The sequence below is a fragment of the Cervus elaphus genome, chromosome 21 (genome assembly GCF_910594005.1).
Source record: "Cervus elaphus chromosome 21, mCerEla1.1, whole genome shotgun sequence".
In the NCBI taxonomy this organism is placed as follows: Eukaryota; Metazoa; Chordata; class Mammalia; order Artiodactyla; family Cervidae; genus Cervus; species Cervus elaphus.
This window is the reverse complement of record NC_057835.1, coordinates 28,445,302-28,458,332: the sequence shown is the minus strand read 5'-3', so window position 1 is coordinate 28,458,332 and position 13,031 is coordinate 28,445,302. Positions and strand designations below refer to the sequence as shown.

The 13,031-nt window shown below is 40.3% G+C and overlaps 1 protein-coding gene across 1 annotated transcript in view; it reads left to right on the top strand.

Annotated features, from left to right (window-relative positions):
• The window catches only part of NSMAF (neutral sphingomyelinase activation associated factor), a 62,814-nt gene that overhangs the window by 13,393 nt on the left and 36,390 nt on the right, over nt 1-13,031 (top strand). Inside the window, exons 2-5 of the mRNA XM_043879140.1 lie at nt 3,189-3,278; nt 8,442-8,520; nt 8,619-8,686; nt 8,771-8,807. Of these exons, the coding sequence (XP_043735075.1) occupies nt 3,189-3,278; nt 8,442-8,520; nt 8,619-8,686; nt 8,771-8,807 (274 nt within the window). The remainder of the gene's footprint in view (nt 1-3,188; nt 3,279-8,441; nt 8,521-8,618; nt 8,687-8,770; nt 8,808-13,031) is intronic.

Sequence of the window (13,031 nt, the reverse complement as noted above, 5' to 3'; positions counted from 1 at the left end):
CCCAGGCCCCCTGCATTGGGAGCATGGAGTCTTAGCCACTGGACCCCCAGGGAAATCCCTCCATCTCACTTTGTTGGTTGTTTTCTTTGCTGCAGAGTAGCAGTCATACTTCCGTGTCACAGAGGTCGGATGTGGTTACACTTATCTATTTTTGCTTTTGTTGTGCTTGCTGTGTCATAGCCAAGAAGTCATTGCCAAATCCAGTGTCATGAAGCATTCCACTTATGTTTTCTCCTGGAGTTTTATAGTTTCAGGTCTTAAAATTAGGCCTTTAATTAATTTTGAGTTGATTTTTTTTATATATAATGAAAGGTTCAGGATCGTTCTTTTGTATGTCAATACCCAGATTTCCATTTGTTGAAGAGACAGTTCTTTCCCTATTGTGTGACCTTGGTCCCTTGTCGAAGACCCGATCAATACGAGAGTATTTCTGAGCGCTCCTTTCTGTTCCTCTGGTCTACATGTCAGTACCACATTGTTTTAGTACTGTAGCTTTGTAATATCTTTTCATACAGGAACTGTGAGACTTCCAGCTTTGTTTTTTATTCTCAATTATTTTAGCTTTCTGATTCTGTATGAATTTTAGGATTTTTTTTTTTTTCCTATTTCTGCAGTAATTGCCATTGAGAGTTTGCTAGGGATAACACTGAATATATAGATTGCTTTGGCTGGTATAGACATTTGGCTAGTATGACATTTTAACAATATTAAAGATACGATTCTATCTTATTTGTATGGAAAAGCTGGCTGTTTATGAAGGCTGCTTGTGCTACACAGCAACAAAATTATGCCATGGTCTTATTGACAAATACTTACTTTATTTTACCCTCTCTCTAAGAGAAGTGGGGAGGTGAAGGAGAAGGAGGAAGGGTTGCCTAGCTGCAGCCCAAGCAAAGCATTTCAGCTTATTAAGAAGCTAAAGGTAAGGGGCAGGGTACTTAGTAACTATCTCTCTGATTTATACCTTCCTGGAAATTACCTGATGCATCAAAGGATGTTCCTAGCAATCCTAACTTTTGTGATTGTATTGAAATTCACAGTAGGTACTAATAGTGAGCATTTTACACTGAGCTCTGGCAGTTTAGCCTATGATTAATTCTTGTTCATGGATTTTACAGTGTAGAACAGCCCAATAAAAGCTGCCTGTTGTGATGGTAGAGCTGGTTCCTGCTGTCATTATTTTTAGTTTATGAGTTATTTTTCTGTTGGTTCAAAATTTTTAAGTGAGCCATATCTTGGTTTATGGATATAATTTCTTCTTTGTAAGGATATTAATTAAAGTCTTTGGACCTTTTTTTCTGTACATCATTTCTAGTCCTTCAGGTTGTGTTCTTCTGCTTGCTTGGTCTATTTCTTTCACACTGGAAGCTGGTCATCTTGGGGTGTCTTATATTTAAGGGGGAAGCATGTAATTCCTGTGGGCAGGCCTCTTTTGCTGGGCTTCAGTGTGGGTTGATGTTCTTTCAAATGCTGGTAGCCATGGGTCTTTTCTCTAGGACTAGGTTTTTCCAAAGATAATCCACCAGATTGCTACTTGGAGTGTTATGTGTCTTCCTGATTTTTCTGTAACCACCTTCTTCTCATGCTCCGCACTGTGCTTGATGTCTAGTTTAGAGCCCCTTTTTAAATTTTGTTATTGAAAAACTGTCGGGAGGACTTTAGGGGAGGAATCTCAGTGACTAGCCTCATTTGGACTTTGAACATCACCTTGGCGTCATCCCTGCCTTCTTGCTACCTTATTCCTGTAGTCCTGAAACTTCTGGTTTTCTCCTGATTGGTGCCTTCTCTGGCGGCATCAGCTCTTTTGGTTTCTGGTCACTGCTAATTCCTCCATCTGCTGTCTGTTCACTTTCACTGTCTGTTGCTCACAAACTTACTGTTCTCTCTCACTTGCTTGTACACCTCTCCAATTTTCTGTAGTCTATGGCTTTTTACTATTTAAAAAATACTTTTGTTTACCTTGTATTGTTATTTCCAGAGGGAGCAGAAATAAACCATACATATTTATTCTGCTGTATTTAATCTAGAGGTCTATTCTGCATATTTAATCTAGGTTCTATTCCGCCATATTTAATCTAGAGATCTGTTCTGCCAAATTTAATCTAGATGTCTTTCCCTCTTACATAGGAACTTCAAGACCCAGCTCCAGTGCCACGTTTCCATGCAAACCTGTCTCTCCCTGTAACTCGGTGCCGTTGGTGTTTCCGGGTCCTTCCCACAAAACAAAACCGTTGCTTCCAGTTCTTTGCCATGTGTTTGGTTCTGTGGCCATACAGCTAAATAATACTTTTCGCTAATGCTTTGTTTTTAAAAAAGCACTTCAAACTTTAAAAGGGACTATTTTTCAATCCCATTCAGTTTCAACTTGCTTATCTTATCTGTGACATAGTCATTGTGCAAGCATTAGGTTGGTTGTTGAGTCACTCAGTCGTGTCCGACTCTTTGCAACCCCATGGACTGCAGCACGCCGGGCTTCCCTGGCCTTCACTCTCTCCCGGAGTTTGCTTAAACTCATGTCTATTGAGTCGGTGATGCCATCCAACCATCTCATCTTTTGTCGTCCCCTACTTCTCCTGCCCTCAGTCTTTCCCAGCATCAGGGTCTTTTCCAGTGAGTACAGGGGAATATCTAAAGATCTACCTCTCAGAGGCTTGTGGTCTTGCGAGAGTAGCAAGAGGCACCCACCCACCCCTGAGCCCTGTCGCTGGAGTGGTGTGTGTGGGCCAGAAGCCCAGGGTGCAGTCACAGGGGACAGAGGACGAGAGCTCTGTAGGTGGGAAGGCTCCGAGCTTTGTTCAGGCAAGAACAAGTTTTGTTTCTTGAAATTTGGAGTTTCTGTAAAGAAATAATAGGTCCACTTGGTAAACAAATTTGGAGAAGGAAATAGCAGCCCACTCCAGTATTCTTACTTGGGAAATTCCATGGAGAGAGGAACCTGGTAGGCTACAGTCCATGGGATTGCAAAGAGTCAGACGTGACTTAGTGACTTAGCAACAAAACAGTTTTGTTTTTGGCATAGCTAGACAGGTCTTTCTGGATGGAGAGGCATACCTGGTACATGATACACAGTTAATAAGTCTTTTTTGATGTAATAGATGGAAAACACTTTGGGAACACGTATAAAATATTCTGCTTTCTTAATATGTTAAAAAAGTTAACCTGACCTTTTTTTTTCTCCCAAAATGTAGATTTTCCTTGCTCCTGCTTAACTTGGAGGAGTACTACTTTGAACAGCACACGGCTCATCACATTCAGCACAAGGGCAGCCAGAAGGAAAGGTAAGGAGGAGTTTCTCTGCAGACTTACAGATTTTTCTGTTGTCTTTGGCCACACCCTTTGAAAACTGTGTGCAAAAGTATATAATGAAGTTTTGTGGGGTTTTTTTTGGTTTAAAATGCCAACTTTGAATTAACTAAAATGTATCCGTTAATTCTCTCGGCTTGTCATTTACAACTATGGGCTACAATTTAGAACATGCTTTGGTATTAGATAAACACTTTACTCTTTACCGTTTTAAAAATGAAATATCCTTTATTCCTGAAAGGATCAAAACCGTGTCTAGTTCAGTTCAGTTGCTCAGTCGTGTCCGACTCTTTGCGACCCCATGGACTGCAGCACGCCAGACTTCCATGTCCAATACCAACTCTCAGAGCTTGCTCAGCGAGTCGGTGATGCCACACAACCATCTCATCCTCTGTCGTCCCCTTCTCCTCCTGCCTTCAATCTTTCACAGCATCAGGGTCTTTTCCAATGAGTCAGTTCTTCGCTTCAGGTGGCCAAAGTATTAGAGTTTCAGCTTCAGCATCAGTCCTTCCAATGAATATTCGGGACTGATTTCCTTTAGGATCGACTGGTTAGATCTCCTTGCAGTCCAAGGGACTCTCAAGAGTCTTCTCCAACACCACAGTTCAAAAACATTAATTCTTCATGTAGTTTTTGTTTAAATCAAAACTGTGCAGTATTTGTTTAAATACAAGCCAAAATGAAACTCACTTAGTTTTTTGTTTGATACGTTTGGGCATATCTGTTTCCTTGGCATTCAATTATATTAGATAATTATTTTTCTAATTGAAAGTAGAACCTTGCTTTTTTACCTTTAGAATTTTGAACATATGTTTTTTCTCTAATTTCATACCTTTTATTCTCCCAATGCTCCTCTGCTCTCTGTCATAATAATGTCCTGCTTAAAATTGAATACATTGGTACATTATTGAAGCACAAATATAAGCAAGCAAACTGAAAGCTGTTTTTGTAATTTTCAAGTTATTATTAGGTGGAAATAGGACAGTTCCATGGAAGTGAATTTGGTAATGTTTAGCAAGATTGCATGTATATTATCCTATTGATCTAGCAATGCTTCTTGTAGGAAACTACCTCACAGATGCAGAGATGCACTAGAAAGTATATAAATGGACACAGGTGCTAGATTATTTATTGTAGTACTACTTGTAATAGCAAGATGCTGAAAATAGCAAGTTTAGTGGGTGACTGAAGAACTTATGGAATGACCACATGCCGGAGTATTATTTATTAACAAACGAATGAAGTTCTGTGTGTCACTGTAGATTTTTCTCCAACACATATTAAGTGAAAAATGCAAGGGAAGAATATTTTGTGTTGGATGCCATCTTTCATATAAGAATGGGAAAGTTATGTTGATTATATTTTTAAAAGTTAAATATATATATATTTTAAAGCATAAGTCATCTACATAGAAAAAGGAGGGATCAGGGGATAATACCGAGATGACAGCTAGACTACTCTGAATGTAACTTTTTTTATAGCTCTGTTTTTGGAACCATAGAAATATTTATATGCAATATAGAATTTATTTCTTTATTAAATTTCAGGAGAAGCAGAAAATTCTAAAAATTAAAAAGAAAATGAAACATATGAACCTAACTAAATATAAAGCTGGAGGATTAATCACAGAAAAGAATTGTTTTAATCAACTTCACAACACAATAATTTGTGTCTCTGGTGAAATATATTTTCCGTTGAGGACAAATTGCAAAAAAAAGTTGTAAATTGTTTAGTAGTAATATTAAGTATTTTTGTATTATTTTGGAACTGTTTTATGCACACAATTTTATGCAATTAGATAAAGCAAAGTGCCAAGATCAAGATTTTCAGTATAAAGGAGATATAGTTCTAATATTAAAGGAGTTAAGTAAAAACCTTGGGATCTTTGATTTGAATTGGTAATGCTTATATAGAGTCATATGCTTTTCTTTTAAAAGAAAGTAGTTTCTAGCTCTGCCTTCTGAAAAGACCTAGAAGTGGCTCAGTAGCAGTGAGCTACCTGTGAATGCCTCTCTCCAGTGAAAGGAATGAGGGCTTTTTGGGGGAAGTGCCTGAGTCTAAGTGAGGGGCAGGAAATGTGAGGGAGGGGAGCCTGGTGGAACATCTTGTTATCCTGGCAGGTAAGGAAAAGTATCAAAAATGATTGCATACTGAATTAAAAGGGCACAAGGCCATCCTGAAAAGTGGGGCAAAAAAAAAAAAAAAATGGAGCAGATTGAGCATTAAAAAAGAATGACTATAGGGGATTGGAATGTACCAGAAGGGCTCAACTCCATGAGTTCATAATGATATACACATATATATAATATAAATAGTTTCATACATATATATGTGTGTGTGTATATCATTTACCTTCAAAGGATTGTAGAACACCGACTCCTTTTTCTAAAACTTGATAAAAAGATCAAGCATTTTTCCTGCTTTCCTTGTACAAATTGTACTTCAGGGTGACCAAATCATAGATAATTAAAGCTGTTCATTGTTGATAAATTCTAGATAGCAAACACTGAAGGATTGTTAAAAATTTCAATCCCCCCCCCCCCCCCCAAAAAAAAAAATTCAGTCCCTAGTGAATCAGGGATCGACAGACTATGGTCATATCTGGCTGCCACTTGTTTTTTTAAATAAAGTTTTATTGGAATGCAGTCACGCCCACTTGTTTACATCTTGTATCTGGTTGGTTTTCTGCGACCAGAGGGAAATAGAGCTGAATAGAGACAGATACCAAATGGCCCACAAAGTGAAAAATATTTGCTCTCTGGCTCTTTACTGAAAAAGTTTGCTAATCCCTAATCTAGACATACGCCTCAGTGGCTGCTAAACCATCAGGTGAAAAGCTGCTGAGAAATATTTTAATGCACGTGTCAAGGTGCATTAAACCCACTGGGGCCTCCTGATATGAGGGCAGTACATGTGCACCGCCTCTGACATAAAGGAAGTGGGATAGATGAAAACCACAGAGACGCGTGTAGCAAAGTCCTGAAAGTGGGGAAGTGAACACTGTCTTAGAGATATTAGGAGACATATTGGCTAAAGGAAACGTGGGCTTTGAACAAACCAACTATAAAAAAGTTATGAAATAGATTTCAACCCTGGCTTTATCCCGGATGACATTAAGGAATTATTATTTTTTGTAGATATGTAATGATGGTCATTTATTGAAGGACTTGAGAGATTCATGTTAAAGTATGTTTAGATGAAGTATTGGAGAAGGAAATGGCAACTCACTCCAGTATTCTTGCCTGGAGAATCCGATGGACAGGGGAGCCTGGTGGGCTACAGTCCATGGGGTCATAAAGAGGCGATGTGACTGAGCGCAACACAGCAGATGAAGTATAGGAGGTCTGGGAATTTATCTAAAATCCAGTAGGCTTCTGGGGTGTTAGATACAAAACGGGAATGACTGCATCTTAACAGCTGCAGAAACCTAGTGGATTGGTACTTGGGAGTTTTCTGTTCTATTTGCATTTCTTTGGCTTTTGCCTTAAAAGTACTTAAGTTATTATTAGGTAATTTAGGGTGTTAGAGAAGTAAATGCAGTTAACAGCATGGAAAAAATGATATAAAAATCAACATTTAAAAGATCCTTTGAGGAAGAAGAATTGCAGATTGTATCATGGACTTTACCATGAGCCTTCTCATCCATTTGGTTACATATACATGTGTACACAGAGGCAGGCCTTTCTCAGATTGTGATGGGGCTTTATCCTGTGGGCTTGGAAGCCATTGGCATTTTTGTCAGCCAGGAAGAATGTGAGAATGTTTGGTAGAATAATTGACTCAGGGAGGGGACACAGGGACAGGGAGAGCAGGTGGGTCTTTCTAAAATCCAAGTAAAATAATTGCTTCAATTAAGAGACCCCTGGGATGGGCAGAGTGAGAAGGGTTCACTAGGACACCAAGGAATGGCTGGAGGAAAAGCCCAAATGTCATACAAGTAATTAAAAAAAAACAAAAAACCCATGGAGCTTTCCTTGTAGATAAAATATAGTCTTGGAAACTAAGATGTTTTTTTAAAAGTTTTCTTTTTTCCCATCATTTCTTAACCTGTGTTCCGATTACATAATAAGTTATTGCCTTGGTCTGATCATTAATAAAAGTCATTCAGTCAATAAAAGACAATGAAGTGTAGCTTTTTATTGGCTTCAGGCTAGTGAGGCACACTGGCCTCTAGCATACTCAGGCAGGCGTCCCCCCAGACTCACTGGAGCCTTATCCATGTTCCAGGAAAGGAGAAAAATGGTCGACAGCTGATGTATTTGGTATTATAGTAGTAGGTAGATCCTCTTTAAAATTGCTTATTCTCATAGAAACAATTTTGCCCTGAATTCCTATGTACCCCAGAATCACCACTAAAAGCATTTTATGTTCTAAATTCAAACTGTTATTTTTCCATGATTATAAATGAGGAAAAAAATCCCTTACCTAATCAATGTCAGGTTTAAAAAGGATTAGGGTTACAGTATGGTCTTCTGAATAGGTGTTTAAGATGTAGGAAATTCAAAGTCAAAAGAATTAACCACAGACAGGATGGAATCTGTGTTTCTTAAGGATCAGAAAACTGCACGTAGTTGTGAGGACCAAGTGAAGTGATAATGAGCGAAATACCCGGGACAGTTCTCAGCCAGTGAGACTGTATTACAACACGTGGAGTTTCTTTAACCTCTAGGGAGGAGGCGATGGTTGTTGCTTCGTTGCTAAGTCGTGTCCAACTCTGGGCAACCTCATGGACTGTTATGTAGCACAGTGAACTCTTCTGTCCTCCACTGTCCCCCAGAGTCTGCTCACATTCCTATCCACTGAGTCGGTGATGCCATCTAACCACCCTCTGCTGCCCGCTTCTCCTCTTGCCTTCAATCTTTCCCAGCATCACAGTCTTTTCCAGGGAGTAGGCTCTTCGTATCAGGTGGCCAAAGTATTGGAACTTCAGCATCAGTCCTTCCAGTGACTATTCAGGGTTATTTTCTTTAGAAGATGAGGATAATTATTTTGCTATGTTGTCTAACCTTTCATACCTTTGTCTTTGATCTTTTATTAGTTGATGCTTTAGTCATCTACATGCTAGTTAAAATGGGTTATGATTCTTCTGTGACTTCTGTTATGTTCATTAATAATATCCCTTTGTACTTTATCTCTAGGAAAATCAGAGGTTCCTTAAAAATATGTTCAAAATCAGTTATTTTTGAACCAGATGCAATATCCCAACCCATCATTAAGGTAAACACACTTTCAATGTGAAGAGAAATAGCCCTATATTTGTGTACATTTTACCTTGCCTTATTTTTATAACATTTCTCTCTCTCAATTCTGTACAGATTCCTTTGAGGGATTGTATAAAAATAGGAAAACATGGAGGAAATGAAGCCAATAGACACTTTGCCAAGTATGTCTCTGTTGCAACCGTTTGACTTTACTTCTACCAAAAAACTATATATATATATTTAATGACTTTTATCTGCATTTTTAGGACAGTATCTGGGGCGATTTCACTCATTTTCAGCCAGGTAAGGAGCACCTAGTAAATATTTTTTCTAACCTGAATGAACATTTAAATGAATAAATACATACATTATATGTGTGTGTGTGTGTGTGTGTGTGTGTGTATGGGCTTCCATATACACACTTTTTTTTAGAATAATGAAATTATTTGTACAAGTCTCAAATAAAGACCGCTGGAAAAGATGTTTAAATTCTTCTAAAATTTAGTCACTGGGAAATACGTTTTAAAAAGTGTGATCCCTGCTGAGATCCTTAACATTCCTCAGGTAGGTAGGTGAGTGTGTGTGTGTTACCTGCTGGCTGTGGGTTCGCCCTTAGGAGGTCCTGACAGTGTGTGAGGGTTGAGGTAACGGACTCACAGCTTCTCCTGTAGCCTCGTCACCATTTAGGACGTGGGAGGTTAGCGCCTACCGCTTCAGTGAGCTCAAGTTGACTCGTGATGGCAACCCAGGCGTGACTCGGGTTGTGTAGCCTTGTTTAATTATAAAGCTTGGAGTCGTGACTTTTTATTCATTTCACGGTTACTCAGTATAGATTTTTGCATCCAGCACTGTGTTGACACTGGCTGTACAGAGATAAATTAGAACGTTTCTTCTCCTGACATACACGCCTGACCCTTGAGTAAAGCAAAAGTTCAGGTCACTGACAACCTCCAACACAGCTAAAAATTCATGTATAACTTTTGACTCCCCCAAAGCTTAACTACTACGAATAGCCTAATGGTGCATTACTGATGACACGTGCTTAGTCGTGTACCACCCTTTGTGACCCCATAGACAATAGCCCACCAGGCTCCTCTGTCCATGGGATTTTTCAGGCAAGAATACTGGAGTGGGTTGCCGTTTCCTCCTCTAAGGGATCGTAAATAGTTCATTAACGCATTTTGTATGTTGTATGTATTGTATTTGTATTCATACAATACAGTGAGTTAGAGAAAAAAGATTATTAAGAAAATCATAAGGAAGGGAAAGCACGTTTGCAGTATGTACTGGGTTATCAATACTGTAAGTTTGTCATCTATTTACAAGTGAATAACTGCATAGCAGGGTGACTGTTTGCTAGTCATTAAGTAGAAATGGATCGTCACAGAGGTCTTCATCCTTCTCATCTGTCTTCAGGCTGAGCCAGGAGGAGGAAGGCAGGGTTTGATCTTGCTGTCTCAGGGGGCAGAGGAGGAAGGGGTGGAGGAGGTGGGTGGGTGGGGGGTAAAAGAAAGGCAGACACATTCAGTTTAAATTTCCAGAAATACATCATAATTTCTTTTTCTGCTTTTTTATTTCTCTAAAAATGTTACTATACATACCCATCCTTCTTCCTCACTTTGCTTTGGTTTTCAGCACCTGTGTTGTAGAAGGGTCCATGTTGTAAAAGAAGCCAAAAAGCAGGAAAAAATAAAAAATCAGAACCTTCTGCTCGGTTGTCTTAACGTCAGTTTATTATCCGGCACTCACTGCGTCTCCTCCCTCAATGTCCGGCTCTGGTCTGGGAGCACTCATCTGCATCAGGCTGTCCTCTCTTCTCTCCTCTGGTGTGGTGTCCATTAGTCCTTGAATTTCTCTGAGATCCATGTCTCAAAACGTTTCAGCCCCCTACTTTTTGGCCATATCCATAATCTGATTGGCTCTGTCATAAATGCTGAGTGGTCATGCACAGCATCTGAACAGTCTTCTCTAGCAGGAATGTATGGTTTTCAGCTGATGGCTTTTGTGGCTTCTTCTGTAACAACCGTGGCAACTTCAGTGGTGCAGTCCTTACAGACGCTCATGATGTTCTGGCCATCAGCATTCTCTTCCACAGCACTCACCGCCCTTTCCATAGAGAGTACCATGTACACTTAACCTTAAAGGTTCTTATGACCCCTTGATCTCGAGTCTCAATTAGAGACACTGTGTTTTGGGGCAAGTAGACCACTTTGACAGCTTTGGTATTGAACTCATGGTTCTAGGTGACCGGGGTATTGTCCAATTAAAAAAAAAATGTTAAAGAGTAGTCCCTTACTGGCAAAATACTTCCTGACTGCATCGATGGGACAAAGTATCAATGGAACCAATCCAAGAAAAGGGTTCTTGCTGTCTAGGCCCTCCTGCTGTGCAACCTAAAGACGGCAGCTGTGGGCATCTCTTCTCTTCAAGGCTAGAGGTCAGCAGCTTTATAGATCAGGGCAGTCCTGGTCGTCAACTCCACTGCACTTGTGCAAAACAGCAGACTTAGCGTATCTCAGCCTGCCATATTAACTCCTGGTCCTCACTTCTCTTCCTTCCTAATGAATGTCCTTTGTGGATTCCCTGCTCACCCACCCCCCCATCCCCCACCCCCCACCGCCAGAAGAGGGCACTTTCATCTGCAGTAAAAACCTGTCCAGGCAGATACTCTTTTCTCCCCAGATATTTTTTGTGCTGTCTGGGAGCTCATCTGCTGCCTCTTGGTTGGCAGAAGCTGCTTTTCCTGTTATCTTGACATTTTTAAAGCCAAACCTCTTTCTAAAATTATCAAACCATCCTTCGCTGGCATTAAGTTCTCCAGCTTTAGCTCCTTCACCTTCCTTTGGCTTTAAGTTGTCATGTGATGACTTCATATTCATCTATAGGCGTGGCTTTCTTACAGCAATTCTGCACCCACATAAAAGCTGCATTTTCAACATGAGATAAAGAAGTATTTCACAGAAAGCGCCAGGTTCTCCTGCCTGCAGGGTAGCTGCGTGACCGCTTCATGAATTTCCTTTTCCTTTCCACAATGGTCCTTAATGCAGGATCCATTTATCTTGACACTGTGGCAGCCACAGCTGTGGACCTCAGCTCAATCAGCGGTATACATCGAGTAGTTCCGCTGTTGCTTGTAGTGTCATGACTTTTCTCGGCTTCTCTGGAGCACTGCCAGCATCACCAGTGGCACTTCGTGTGGGTCCCGTGGTGTTATTCAAGGTTTACGATCTGACGCTGAACACGATGAAAGATGCACAAGAACCAGGAGAAACCACTTTTCACTGCCATGCACAGTTTACTGCAGAGATGGCTGTTCACAGGGGGATAAATAGTATCCTGTGGCCTTTTGAGGTTACTCTCAACACTTGTCCTCAGCACAGGGGGTGGCTGGGAAGCTATGGCCGTGGTGCAGTGTGAGCTGCCGTGAGGGAGCGCTGTGGCTTCACGCTGCATCTCTGTGTAGTTATTTACATTTTCTCTCCAGTTGGTGCCACGTCTGGTCTGGAAGTTTGCATGAGTTGTGATTAAAAAAAATTAACTTTTTATAATAGATTCATGTATGTTTTATGGTTGTAAATGATATGATAGACTAGTATCTACATACATTTATATGTACTCATGACATACTTATGTCTTAATTTTTCTGATATTTCTAGGCTATGCAGTTTATCTTCTTTCCAATTGTCTGAAATCTCCACAGAATTTTCCAATGTATTTATTGAAAACAGTCCACATGTAAGTGGACCCATGTGGTTCATGCCCATGTTGTTCAGGGGTCAGCTGTATTTAATTCACCTGTGGATTTTTAAAAATTTTTGAGAGTAGAGCTCATTTTTGTTGTTTAGTCGCTAAGTCGTGTCCGCCTCTTGGTGACCCCATAGATGGCAGGCCACCAGGCTCCTCTGCCCATGGGATTCTCTAGGCAAGAATACTGGAGTATGTTGCCATTTCCTTCTCTGGGGATCTTCCCAGCCCAGGGATATCCTGCATTGGCAGGTGGATTCTTTACCACTGAGCCACCTGGGAAGCCCATTAGCCCTGTCTTTTTGCTGTGAATCTCACCTTCTTCACCTTGAAAATGGAAGGGAGAGAGGAGATCAGGGTTACCTCCCCTCTGCAGAGCCCCAGATCCTTGAAGTGTTCAAAGAAAAGTATCTTTCTGTGAAATGCAGGAAAAGCCATGGGAAACAGGTATAGAGGTTTCTTCACTTCAGGACTTGACTCAAAGCCTTGAGTCTCATGGGGTGAATAGTCTGGAACAGAGAGCCTCCCGGTGGTTTTCAGATCACACAGCCCTCTTGTTCATGGCCCTTTTTAATGTGTATTGAAAATTATTTTATGAAACCTGGGAGATATCAGGGTATGTGATGTTCTAGGTCTGCCTTCCATAGCTCTATTAATTTTAAAATGTCTGTTAATTTTGACCTGGCATAAATGAAAGCAGTTACCACCATCTCTTACTTTGGGGAAGGAACACCATTATTGATAATTCTGGCCCACAGCTGTATTCTCATTATTACTACAGTA